The sequence below is a fragment of the Dermacentor variabilis genome, chromosome 2, assembly GCF_050947875.1.
Source record: "Dermacentor variabilis isolate Ectoservices chromosome 2, ASM5094787v1, whole genome shotgun sequence".
NCBI lineage: Eukaryota > Metazoa > Arthropoda > Arachnida > Ixodida > Ixodidae > Dermacentor > Dermacentor variabilis.
The window spans coordinates 14,084,910-14,098,763 of NC_134569.1; the positions used below are offsets into that span (position 1 = coordinate 14,084,910).

A 13,854-nucleotide genomic window follows, 5' to 3' on the forward strand; every position below is an offset into this window, starting at 1 on the left:
TTGAGGTGAATGCACGACAAGATTAGAGAGACTCCCAGGAAATTCAAATACGTGCCCAATGACGAAAGCACTCCTAGGTATATTCTGTCACTAGTACTCAACCACTCGTTGCAAAAAACATCCTCGTATTGTATTAAACGAAGTAAAATGTTACTTGTCCAGTTCTATTTCATGTTTAGACAAAAGGACTAATTGAAATTACCCCTTGACAACGACGAGGGTGGTCGAACACTTTCGTTTTCTCTAGACTCCGCGCTGCCCACGCTTTCGCGTTTCAGTAGTTATCCTGTAGTGCTGCGCTGGTTTTGCTGGTTTGCAAAACTCGCACAAGCTACCAGTAGCAGAGAATTCAACTTCCATGTGATGTCACGAGATGCCCGAACGGTCTACACCACTTGGCAAAAAAGCAGCTGCAGCGGAGAATCCGCGGCTCTGAATTTATCTGTTTTGGCTCGGTACCGCCGTCTGCCAGACGCCGTTTTGCTCACCGATGGCAGCAAAGGGCAGTGATGGCATATGCAACGTCACCACTCCCCCGGTTGGGTGGCGGGAGATCTGAATTTCGAGAAAGGTATTCGGACCCTTCAGATGCAATTTTCTCATAAACGAAGTCTTTTTCTTGGCACAAAACAAGCGTTGTGAGGTTTCTGGAATGGTATTTAAACAGCCCACGTCGACTTAGTATTAGCCTTTAGAGTCCCTGCATTCTCAACCATTTAAGCTTCCAACGCATTTCTGGTCGAACCGTAGCATATAATTCATCCACCTTGCGCAGGCTATCATCCACTGAAAAGGTCTTCCGAAACACATCAACATTCTTGATTCTGCTCGCTTTAGGGCCGAAGTAACCGCCATATTTTTTAGTTGCTAATGCGTCACTAACTATTGTATAAAGATGTTCTTGCGTTTTAGTGATCGGTACTAACAGTCAATAAGCATTGTATAATCATGTTACTTCATGCTCCGATGCTTGGAGCCTGTGAGGCGACTTGAATAATATGTTGCGATCTTATTGTCTTTAAATAAAATGTTTCAATCTTAAAGCACGGGAAAATGGACACATTTCTAGTGGTACCAAAGGACCATCTTTTCAATGTGTGCCACAGTTATCACAAAGTGACGATGCTTACCTGCCACCAGACTCTGTGTGCTGTACGAGCGAGTCTCTTGACATTTCCATGAGACGCATAGCTTCGTTAACATCGTCTTTTTCAACCACCTCAACCAATCGAAGCCTTGCCTGCAGCATAAGGAAATAGAACCAACGACTGTTTAGAAACAAGAGCAGTACACTTAAGAAAAGTAAAATGACGGTATTTAACTGTTTCACATTCAAAATGTATGCTGCAAATGTGTAACAACACAGGTAAAAGCACGTTTTAAATGTGTGCAAACACGACATCACAAAATTTCTTGAGATATTTAGAGAACGTGCAGGCTTTCTTCAGCAACTATACTGCAAAATGCACAATACCTTGTATCTGAGCAAATATGTTGTCATGCTACTGTGAAGGTGTGCAGCTAAATGATGCCATTGGCTTAGAATTACTAAAACCAAGGTTGTTTAGCAAATTCGTTTTTCAAATTCCCCGACTTTTCCAGGTTATTCATGGGTTTCATAGTACAAATGCTATGAATAATAATTAAAAAATAAAACGTTGAAAGACAGCAACCATTTTTTCCTTTTTTTTTTTTTTTTTTGCAACATCTAAAGCATTGGGCAATACAGCAGAAGCAAAGCTTGGGGGAAATATTAACTCTTTCCCTGCCATGGGGAAAATAGGTGTTTTTTGTAGGTTACGCCAGACTTTTCTTTTTCTAAAGGAACTACTGCACTCAATATTTTATGGCATACATGAACAAAAAACACAATGAATGCACTTTTTATGCATAAAAGTTTTATTAACGAGATGTATTTCATATGTCAGATTGTGGGACAAAACTGAATGAAGTTTGCAGAGACACGCTTGTTACTAAGAAAAATATGTAGAAAAATATATGAGGTATACAATATGTATTGCTGTCCCATAGGCACTAGCTCCAAAAAAATCAAAAATTTTCACTGAACAGATAGTTCACTACAAAAATTTAAGTCCAAGCACTACAGTTTGGTGTGTCGGGCTGCGGCCGCCAATGTTCTGGGCTGGCTTGCGTCATCGTCGCTCTCAGAGTCAAAGTCTGACAAAGACAGCATCCTCAGACTCGCTGCTGCTCGATCCATCGATAAAATCAGCCACAGACGCAGCGGAACCGCGAGATCTGCAATCTCTTGAAGCGAGCGCACACTCCCGGACGTGGCCATTTTTGCTTTCTACTTTGACGATCGCGAAGACTTCGGGGATGTTCAAAAATCGCCGCCTGGGGGGAAAAGCGAACTCTTAGCAAACAAAAATATAGTTCTCCTCTTTCATGTCCAATAGCGCGATGTGTCCGTGAGCAGTGCAGAAGGCATCGAAAGCAGCATTTGAAATCATTGTTAGCAGGCTAACGATGCCCAATGGGCGTGGTACGGAATGAGTCAAGCATACACTGGCAGCTGGAAAAATTTTAAGTACAGTGGAACCCACTTATAACAATTGTAATGAAACAGACACGCCCCTGTGTATGTGCCGACTGAAGAGGAAGACGAAGGACCGTGCCGTTATCGCGAGCGAGCCCCGTGCTACGGACAGCCCTTGCAGTGCCTTCCTGTAACTAGTGTTCCAGCAATATTGACAACGTTGCTGGAATGCTAGGTATATTCTTCAATCAATTCAATCTTAACTGAAAGTCCTGGCCGGCGCCGATACATTTCCATGGGCCCAAATTCCGATCCTAAAATTGGTATTTGCCAGATAATCCCAACTTGGCTGATCAGCATGTACACACCTAACCCTAAAGGTGACCCCAGTGATAACTCCAACAATGGCAGTATGGGGTACAGTGAATGCGCCAAATGAAATTTTCAGTCTATGTACCTGCACAAGTTTATTTCTGCAAGATTTACCTATAGAGCCATCCAAATACAGTTACACTTCAATATAACGAAGAAGGTAAAATTGGCAATTTACTTCGTTATGTTGAAATTCATTGTATTGAAATTTGAACTCTTGTGCAAGTAAGTATTCACCAATTGAATTTTCTTGCACGGAAAGGGGCTGCAGAATGTTCTGAATAATCGGGCAATTGAAAAAATGAAATTTGAATGAGAAAATAATTAATTTTGGTGAATATGAGAGTCAGCGACAAATGATATGGTTTCATGCTGCGTTGACGATATCTTCACATAGGCGGTACGAATTAAGCGAAGCCAGCTACACTTTCGCATTCACTTTGGCCCCAAGGCTGATAGCGTCACCCGTACTGGGATGACGCTACCATAAAAAGCGCCAGCAACAGGAAGGGAGTGTATGCTTCGTCTGCCTCTCGCTTCAACGGGTCACCGAAACTCTAGCAACTTGAGCAACCTTCAATACTAAGCATGCGGAAAGACAGCTTACATGCTGTTACACTGTCTTGGCATGGCCACTTTTTGCACATGCGGCAGATTACCTATAAAGCATGGTGCACAGCTGTGTATGCACTCAGCCATGCTTACAGCCATGTGCAGGCACAGCTGAAACATGCGCCAGAAATCGCATTACCGCGAGCCTGCTCCCCTCCCTCTCTTTCTCTGGGGAGACAGCACTCGTGTGTGAAGTCAGCATCTTTCTTTCTCACCCTCGCAGACTTTCAATCGCACCTAAAGCACAAAGTATGTGGGGCGCAATATGATCTTATTGCTCTTGAACTTTATACGAAACATTATGCGGCCTGACTTCGGCGGTCGCTCTTGTCGCGTCACGCGATTTGAGAGGTGCGTTTTCAAGCAGCCACTTGTAATTCAATCGTTTGGCCATCTGCGCGGAAGTTTCCCTTTATTGTCTCAGCATTTCTGTGCTGTGGAAGTGAAATTTCGTTATATTGAAATTGCAGAAACACACTCTATATATTGAGGTTCTGAATACATGGTGTCCTATGAATAAGAGGTTATGAAAACTTAAATACTTTGTTATATTGAGAATTTTGTTATGTTGAAGTTTGTTATATCGAGGTTTAATTGTACTAATAGAAATTCGCAGTGGTTAACCTAGGAGACTTTTTAAGTAAGCAGATTTCTTTCTTTTGTGGTCAGAGTACAAAAACTAACAGCAGGTAACAGCTGGTAAAAGCAGACACCTAAAGTAACAGGATGTAGTACCTAAGTATCATGTTGCTTCAAACATGCACATTTTCCAAAAGTTCGAGCTTATATGTTACATTATGCCAGATTTTCTCTACAAAAGCAACCAACATGCACCACATGTAAAAGAATTCAGGCAAGCACGCTTCTCACTCTAAAAGAAGGCTGGCTACAGCCAGGAAAACTGAAAGACTACGAAAAAAACCCAGCCTGTTAAACAAATTAGAACGTAACTTTTGAGCAAAATATGTCCTCCATACCATTGTATTAAATTTGCTGAAAAGATTTAGTAGAGGCTTAAAAGCTAAAATTTCAACAGCACTGCAACAGGTTGCATTAACTTCAAAGTGAACGATGTCTTCAATCATAGTTGTAATTTATTACATCCAATATTTTGGAGCACTCTTGACTGAGACAGCTAAAGACCAACTTGTGAAAATGGCCTTTTCTGGAGTTTTAATTTGTACGAAATGTGCTGAACAACACCAATTTCCTGAACACTGTTCTCCATCACTGGCACAGAAAGCACAACGATAGTTGGCTGCAGACCAAAGTGTATCACAGTCACAACTCTCAGATGATGACAAAACAAGGTCTGCCCTAAGTTTTCTCCATTACGAAAATTCTGCTGCACGCAATCCATCACTAATTACTGAGAGGGGAGCTCACTTGTCTCCGAGAAAGCAGGTGTAATAAATTATCACTTTGGCCAGGAGACACTATTCATTACATAACAGTAAACTTGTCATAGGATGCTCAAGGTAATTATTCAGAAGCCAACATACATGACAGACACACATTTGAAAAAAACCATGAGAAAGTGCATACCAGAGCAGTGGCAAGACGTAGAATGGCAAGCAATGTTCTGGGTGACATGAAGGTAGCATCTTTGCTGTTACGTGCTTCCTTGCGCATCTCAACATATGCACTAACAATGTAGTCTGTCAGTTCCTCAGGAACCACAGGCTGCTTGCTTTTACACAGCGCAATGTAACGCCGCATGAGACGCATGTCCAGTGGTTTATGGGTGCCCTGTGGTGGCTCTGAGCAGTTCTTGTGCACAAAAGTGATGTGGTTTGCCAATCTGAGAAGAGGGATGCAAAGAAGCGCATAGCATTGAAACACTGTAACATAATTAAGGACTCAGGCACAATAAGCAATATCTCTGCCACAGTACTCAAATGACATGATAAAATGGACGGCCATGCGACTTTTAATCAATGGAAGTTTGACATATCAAACCACCACCTTCATTCTGTCAACGCAGAAACAGTGCCAGTACATGTCATTTTTACTGCTGTATAACTGCGGTGCAATTTGAAAACAGCCAGCACTTATACAACTTGTGAGCCTCACACCTCAAACTGATTGCTTTTCTTTAACATTTGTCAGTGAAAGCATCTCGGAAGGTGAGGAGAGCCAACAGCTGCTGCTGAAGCCTCAACTTGGCCATTTTCAACCATAGAGCTGCTCAATACTGCTAATGCTTGACTCAATTATGCTGCTGCCAGGTGCACTTAAGATTCTTAAGTTGCTATCAGTACATGTTCAATGACAATGTAGACAATGTAGACACCACAAGACAAATTTGCTTCAGTGCTCATTGCTTTCAACAATCAACAGCAAGTTAAACCATGTGGTGGAGCTTCCATTCTGGTTTGAAAGGGTTCATCACAAATAAAATTATGTTTGCTAAAGGTGCCCTGAAGTGATGCTGTTAAATACAATAGAACCACAATGATAAATTTCTCACGGGACATAAAAAAGAGCAAGAAAATTATAAGAGCCAGGAATACATTTGGACCTCGTTATAATGAAATGGGATATTGACACAAGGATGAGGGTTTTCTACACTGCAGGAACGCAAGCGCAAAGGCTGGCACCATGAAGACGAAGCGCGTCAGCTGCAAATTCTCTTCTGGTCCGCCAGTATAGACACCGCCTCTATTTTGCTAGCCTCCATCTTCAACCTACGTTACAATATAACGAAGTTTAACCAAGGAAAATAGTCCTGCCTATGAATATAACGAACTAGATTTGTCTCCAAAACTAAAGAATACCCCACCCTTCTGCACAAAATATATTTCTTGCCACGCGTGTAAGCACACATTCGGAGCAGATGTTAAAAAATCCCATTGAATACGCCATTGAGCAACACTGGAGTTTTTCACTGCCGAGAGAGAGCGCTCCTTAATGGCAGAAATGTGGAGAGGTCAGCCTGAGTGAAGTGCTTCTAGCCTGGGAAAAGGGTTTGAGGGAACCAATGCAGATGGGATGTGAAAAGGAAGCAGGATGGTATGGTGAAATTGATGACAAGAGCTGCACACTAGAATGTTTTAGGCAAAACTTACATGCATACTTCAGTTTGTGTAGCTACACATAAGCAGCTGCTCATTATTCCCATCCCACTTCTGTCTCTCATTGTGGCGCCGCATAGGCTGGTGTAGCTAGGCATGGCCTCAGAGATTGCACCAATGCAAATCTTGGAGGCCAAGCCTAGCTGTTCCCAACCTGCATTAGCCTACGCGACGCACATTAGAAAGAGAAGCACAATGGCAATGGTGAACTACTGCTTGTGTAATGCAGTGCAAAAAACCAGTGCATCCACTTCTCTAAATGTGGCACACCGCACAGGCTGGTGCAGCTAGGCGTGGCCTCCAAGATCACATCAGCACCAATGCAATCTTGGACGCCAGAGTCAGCCAAGCCAAACCAAGCTGGTGAGGTTCGTTAGCCTCCTCAGTCACACAGCGGAGCCACGTGTGAGTGGTGGATCAGTCTGGATTATCTGTGTTGTCAGTGCGCCGTGTGCTGCTTGAACATGACAGACTTTGGTCGCGTCACAACGTGCAAGCTATTTGCTTCAACCACTTCGCCAGTTTCATAACGCTATGGACGAGCCAAGTGGCAAGTGGCCATGCAAGCGTTCCATGGGCTTCAAACCCGCCTTCTTCTATGCGTGTCTAGAGTTCTGTACCCCATGGGGCATATATTAAAGAAAAGCACAAGTCATTTTGGCTCTTCCTTTAACTTCGTTATAATGAGGGTTTTACCGTATAATATTGTCAATGTAAGAGAACATTGTAATTCACTTGGCAGTGGCACAATTTACAAAAGAAAAGAAAAACACTATGGTTTCTTAGAAAGAAAACTTTGCAGTGCAAGACAAATTTGTCCAAGGATCCAAGTGAAGACCAATGCCTTTCCAAGGCAGCCCACCTGACCTGACCTAACCAGGAGGCTAGAAGGATGTAGCGCGAGGCCAACTTAAATCAGCAACTTGAAGCACAGGGACACTGGAAATGGCAAATCAGTTCTGTGGGAATTCACAAGGTGTGGGTAGTTTCATGAAAGGGGAAGTTATTATCACTTGACAGTAGCATGAAGCTCCAAAGTACGGGTTTTGTTTTTAGCTTCACGCTACTGTCAGGCGGATGGGAATTTTCACTTTTATTAAAAATTAAATTCTGTGGTTTTACATGCCAAAACCAAGATATGGTTATGAGGCAAGCTGCAGTGGGGGTCTTCCAGTTAATTTTGTCTACCTGGGTTCTTTAATGTGCTTCACCTTTATGAAAGCCCTCCACCTTGTGGATTCCCACGGAGTTGATTCGCAGCACAAGGGAGCATATAGGCTGTGGCTGCACAAATGCAACAATTGAGAAAATTACCAGGGTTCTCTAGTATCAAGTACCTGCACAAACAGAACATTTAAGCCTCTAAATGTCACAAAAATAAAGACGATTTCCGTTAATTTGACCCTGACAGAACTGGCAAAGCTGACACAATGATCCAGCAAGTCGAATTAACAGGGTGTCTACCAAGTCGACATTTCTAAATTCCCTGAGTTTTACAGGTTTTCCCTGAGCACCTTTGAAAAATTCCCTGAATGAGCCAGAACTTTGTTTTATGTCAAGACAGGCTGACACCACGATGCCCGATGCTGTCACTCTCTAGTAAGCATGCTGAAACAAAAAAAAAAAAAACTTAATCCAGTTCGAATAGTATGGATTAATATCTATTTTATTTAAAAAGAAAACAGAATGGAAGGTGTTAGTAAAATGCACAGCGACAGAAATGGTAAAGCCCATTCCAAATTGAGTCGAACATCTTCAAATACGAATGAAAAGGAGATGCATACATAAGTAAATATCTTTTAATACAGTCGATTCCCGATAATTCGAAGCCGCTTAATTGGAATTTTCGGTTAATTAGAAGTGAAGTGCTGGTCCCGTCAGTTTTCCATGTAATCCTATAGAAGAAATCGCTCGATAATTCGAAGTCCTCATCCAGTAATATTGTTTAATTGGAAGTTAATTTTCAGCCGGGATCCTCGAGGTGACCGTCATTCTTTGGTAGAATGTGCAATTTTTCAAGTGTTGCAACAGTTCCATGCTCCACGTTGGTGTCATCGCCACCGCAGCCGCCCGCAACGCCATCCTTCTTGGAGCGGCGCGATTATTCATTGCTACGCCTGCCGTGGCCTCCGCGATCAACTCCGGCGGGAGGCGAAGCGGCTCCCGCCGGAGCTGATCGCGGAGGCCACGCGGGTGCCATAGGTGCACGCAGCGCTGCATACTGGCAGTGGCGAGATTGTGCGAGATTAGTCTTGCAGCGTGCGCAAGGCGTGTGTTGGTCGAGCGCCATTGTGCGGGAAGCTCGTAGGCTACGTTGTTCCACGAGTGATTCGGAATTGACTGTACCTAGTCGCGCAGTTTATAGCCATGGTAAACCGTGGCTCTTATCGCACGCTCGACCTGGCAACGAAAGTCGAGGTTTTGAAGGAAGTTGAGAAGGGAGGTGCCGCCAAACAAGACATAGCCCGGAAGTACGGGATCAAGCCGAACACGCTCTCTAACTACATCAAGAACAAGCGCACAATAATGGATGCATTTGAGAACGACAAGTTCAAGACTTCTCGGAAGCGAATGCGCACCGGCGCTTACCCAGAGTTGGAGAAGGCTCTGCTGGTTTGGATTAGGGAGGCCAGGAGCAACAAACTTCCTCTCAGTGGAGACATCGTTGCGATGAAAGCCCGAACGCTTGCAGCAATGTTGGGGATCGAGGACTTCGTTTCGTCAGATGGATGGCTGACGCGCTTTAAAGATCGCCATGACCTGGTTTTCAAGAGCGTGTGTGGTGAAAAGGCGTCCGTTAACCAGGAAACATGCGCCACGTGGAAGGACGGAAAGCTGCGTCAATATCTCGCCAAATACATACCGGAAGACATCTTCAATGCAGATGAGACTGCACTCTTCTATCGGCTTCTACCAGAGAAGACCCTGACATTCAAGGACGACGACTGTGCTGGGGGCAAACGCAGCAAGGAGAGAGTGTCGGTGCTGATCGCGGCAAACATGACTGGCACGGAACGATGTCGGTTACTTGTGATCGGGAAAGCCGCGAAGCCAAGATGTTTTAAAGGCGTGAAGACGCTGCCTGTGGACTATGAGGCGAACAAAAAAGCGTGGATGACGGCCGAAATCTTCAAGAGCTGGACAAGCAGATTGGACCGCAAGTTTGCTGCTTCGAACCGCAAGGTGTCGTTCCTTGTCGATCACTGCAGTGCCCACGTGAATGTGCCAGCCTTGAGTGCAATACGCCTCGCATTTTTGCCTGCAAACACAACGGCTGTTTTGCAGCCAATGGACCAAGGCATCATCAAGAATGTTAAAGTCCTGTACAGGCGGCACCTCCTCGAGCGCATGATTTTGTGTATGGATAGCTCCACAAAGTACGAGGTGAGCCTGCTTAGTGCCATCCACATGTTGGCGCGAGCATGGGATCGTGTGAAGCAAGAAACAATCGCAAACTGCTTCAGGGCTTGCGGTTTTGTGGCAGCTTCTTCGGAGGATGCCTCTGAAATTTCAGCGGAGGAAGCGTCAACAAGCGAGCTTGACGGCACTGATTTTGGTGATGCTCTCGGGGACGTCAATTTTGAAGATTACGTCGCCGTAGACAAGGCGGTCGAAACGTGTGGTGCGCTGATGGATAGCGAAATTGGAGAGATTATTCGGCCCCAGGAAGCGACCCAGGAAAGCGACGATGACGTTGAAGGCGAGCCGCAACCTAAGGCTGCTGATGTAGCTGCGGGCCTTGCTCTTGCGGAGCGCTTCTTTGCCGCTGAAGGTAACGCGGAAGAAGCGTACCGCCACATCTACAGCCTGCAGAACTTGCTTTCAGCAGCGCGATTCGACAAGAAGAAGCAAAGCAAGATGACCGACTATTTTTCTTAGAGAAAATACTCGATTTCGCCACAAATAAAGTGCTGTTTTTTGTGTTTTGTGCTTAATTGGAAGTTAGTTTAATTCGAAGTTTTTTGCGGTCCCCGTGAACTTCGTATTAACGGGAGTCGACTGTATGAGCTATTTCTATCAACTGATAGCAAACTCATCTGTATGAGGCCCTGAACTATGTCACAACTAAGGTTCTCTCTCAACAGCTGGGAAGTCAAGCTCAACTGTCCTGACATACTCTCAGCCCGTACACAACATCTCAGTGTTGGGTTTCACTGCTTAAAACAGTTTATTTTGGTTTGGATGAGGGACACCTGTATCTCAGCGTCAGCCAACACTTAGTTTTTTTAGCTCAAGCTCCTTCAGAAAGGCGGCGGCACCCTTCCCTTCTCGTTAATTCCTCAGTGTGTCGGTCCTTTCTGTTCTCATCCTCCTTCTACCACGCTTTCACCACATGGATCATCTGAAGCATCCTCTTGGTCAGTTGTACAGTCAACGCCCGATTTTTCGGATTCCCTAGGGGCCGCAAAAACATCCGAAAATCGGGCAGTCCAAAAATAATGAATGCCTGTCTTTAACTGCCCTTAAAGGCTTAATTGCCACAGGCACGCCAGAAAAAAAAGAGAGAGAGAAAATGATAAATGAAAGGTAGGGAGGTTAACCAGGACTGAGCCCGGTTGGCTACCCTACACTGGGGAAAGGGAAAGGGGGACGGAAAGATTAAAAGAGAAAGTCCACTGGGGATATCAGTCGGTCACTCAGTCCGGATCACAGACGCTAACTCAATCCGGTATCTTTCAAATATCGCAGCAGCGCTTTTGTGGCCTTTTGTAGCTGCGATATGCAAGGCCACGGTCCCAAGATCTTGTTCAAGGTGAACGGCTTTCCATCTAGCTGATTGAAAGCTGTGCAGAGGCCTTGCCTTTCCTCTTCAAAAGTTGGGCAGTAGCACAGTAGGTGTTCTATGGTTTCCTTGACACCGCAGGCATTGCACTCGGCGCTATCAGCCATTCCAATCAAAAATGCATATGCATTGGTGAATGCGACGCTCAAACGTAAGCGGCACAGCACTGTTTCCTCATTTCGCGGAAGACCTGGTAACAGCCACAGTTGCATAAAGGGATCATGGGACTGCAATCGATGTTGAGTGAATTCAGGTGTGTGCCACTTCTCCAATGTCAAAGAGTGCGCTAGCTTGCCTAAGTGTTGGGCTGCATCGGTCCGCGATAAAGGTATAGAAACAAGGGTTGCTCCTTCGAGTGCTTTCCTAGCAGCTTCGTCAGCGAGGTAGTTGCCGGAGATACCGCAATGACCAGGCAGCCACTGAAACACGACGTCATGTCCTTTCGTATCATGTGAGGGTGCATTTCTTGTATCTCCGACACGAGTTGTTCACATGACCCGCGACGAAGAGATGACAGAAGACATTGTAAGGCCGCCTTTGAATCGCCCGAAAAAGCTCTTAAGGCCTGCCACTACACTTACTAGGCATATCTGTGCTCGTACTGTGACAGGAGATGGGGGTGCACGTGTGTATAATTACGGAATACATACTGTGTCCCGTGAAAATTGCCCCCTTCCCACGCGACGAAGAGATGACAGAAGGCATTGTAAGGCCGCCTTTGAATCGCCCGAAAAAGCTCTTAAGGCCTGCCAGTACACTTACTAGGCATATCGGTGCTCGTACTGTGACAGGAGATGGGGGTGCACGTGTGTATAATTAAGGAATACACACTGTGTCCCGTGACAATTGCCCCTTCCCATGCTTGTTATGTTTTACCGCCTAACACTAATGTACTGAGGCGAAGCTAACTTTCGGAGACTGACATTACACAACGCGCTGTGCTCTGCGAGCTTCAAAGCCAATCACGAGGATTACAAAGGCGGAGTCGGTGCCATTGGTGATAGCGGCGAATTCTTTCAATGAAAAACACGGCACCACACGGCAAGAAGCTTAATAGCGAACGTAGAAGCAGCTAGGCCTAACGTTGCCGCGGTGGTGGTTACGGCTGCCAGCGGATCTGCGTGCGAGAGTGCCGGTTCGAGGCGGCGTGATAATCAAAATAGCGGCGGTTGCGGCTTTGATTAATGCCATTTCAGACCTGCAGTCAGGCCAATATACATTGACTATATGGAGTACGTGGTGGTGCCGCAAAGCCGTGCAAATTATCGGGCATGTCCGAAAAATCGGGCATCTAGAAAATCGGTCGTTAACTACTCTGGCAATACATCGTGCCGATGACACGGCGTCAATGACGATTCGTTGCGATTCCTCTGTTACTGGAGCCAGCATTAACACGACTTTCGTTCCCTTTCAATAAAGTTACAGCTCATTTTCCCTGATAGAAGCACAAATTCCCTGAGTTTTCCCTGAGTTTTTCCAGACTGTTCAAATTCCATGAGAATTCCCGGTTTTTCCGGTTGGTAGACACCCTGAATTAAGCAAGATCCAGAAAAAATATCAGAACACAGAGCTGACTCATTTGGCAATACTTGCTCAAATCAAAGATGTGCCTGCTTTCCATGTATCCAAAGCACACAACTGACACAGAGATAACATCGAAACTCCTAAACAAAGTAGAAATCTATCGCACCCTATCTTTTATCAAAAAAAGGTAGGGGGGAGGGGGGGCCTACGGTCTAACATGTGTTGCACAGTGGCGGCTGGTTTCCTGAAGTCAGCTTCGCTGCAATACAGCCATATAACCCAACCACACTAGAGAAAAAATGTGCGCTGAAAAGGCTGTCGCAAGGCAGATTTTTTGTGCCCTGGAAAGTATCGGTGCTGGACTGCTTCTTTATGACTTGCTGTGTGCCATGGACAGAGGAGGCCAATGAGAGCGGCTAAGCATACGAACGTCGCAACTGTTAGTTTCGGCCCGATGTTCTTGGGGCAAAAAATAAGTCTGCGTTAGAATTGGATAAGTACTGCAATCAGACATTGTGAACTACTGTTATTGTTTGAAGATCTTCCTAGGACGGGCTAAAAATAGGCATTTTCAATAGGAAATGGCTTGTGTTCAACGCATTCACTGTCCCCTAAGCTTCACCGCGATGCACGCTGCCACCAAGGGGTCGCTATTTGGGTCCCCATAGAGTCAGGCGCAAAAAATCTAATTAACTGGAGTCGAATAAACGGAAGTCTATTGTATGTAAAAACTTTTAATAAGGCCCCATTCATTGCTGCATAGTGTGCCACAATTCAAGAAAAATATACCGTATTTATTAGAATATAGGCCTTTTTTTTTTCAAATAATCATATAGCAAACTCTAGGGTCGGCTTAGATTCGAGGATTTTAAAAAACACGGCAGTTTGTAATCGAAAATGATTAATATGGTACATAGCTAGCGCCATCTAGAATAGTCAGTATCGCAGCTGCTACTAGCCACGCCAGAAGCCAAATGAAGCACACGAGC

The 13,854-nt window shown here is 45.0% G+C and overlaps 1 protein-coding gene across 1 annotated transcript in view; it reads right to left on the minus strand.

The window, feature by feature from the left end:
* The window catches only part of Mcm7 (minichromosome maintenance 7), a 73,580-nt gene that overhangs the window by 2,648 nt on the left and 57,078 nt on the right, over window positions 1-13,854 (minus strand). The window contains exons 13-14 of the mRNA XM_075679687.1: window positions 5,030-5,285; window positions 1,131-1,240 (exon numbers count right to left, since the gene is read on the minus strand). Coding sequence (XP_075535802.1) covers window positions 1,131-1,240; window positions 5,030-5,285 — 366 coding nt within the window. The remainder of the gene's footprint in view (window positions 1-1,130; window positions 1,241-5,029; window positions 5,286-13,854) is intronic.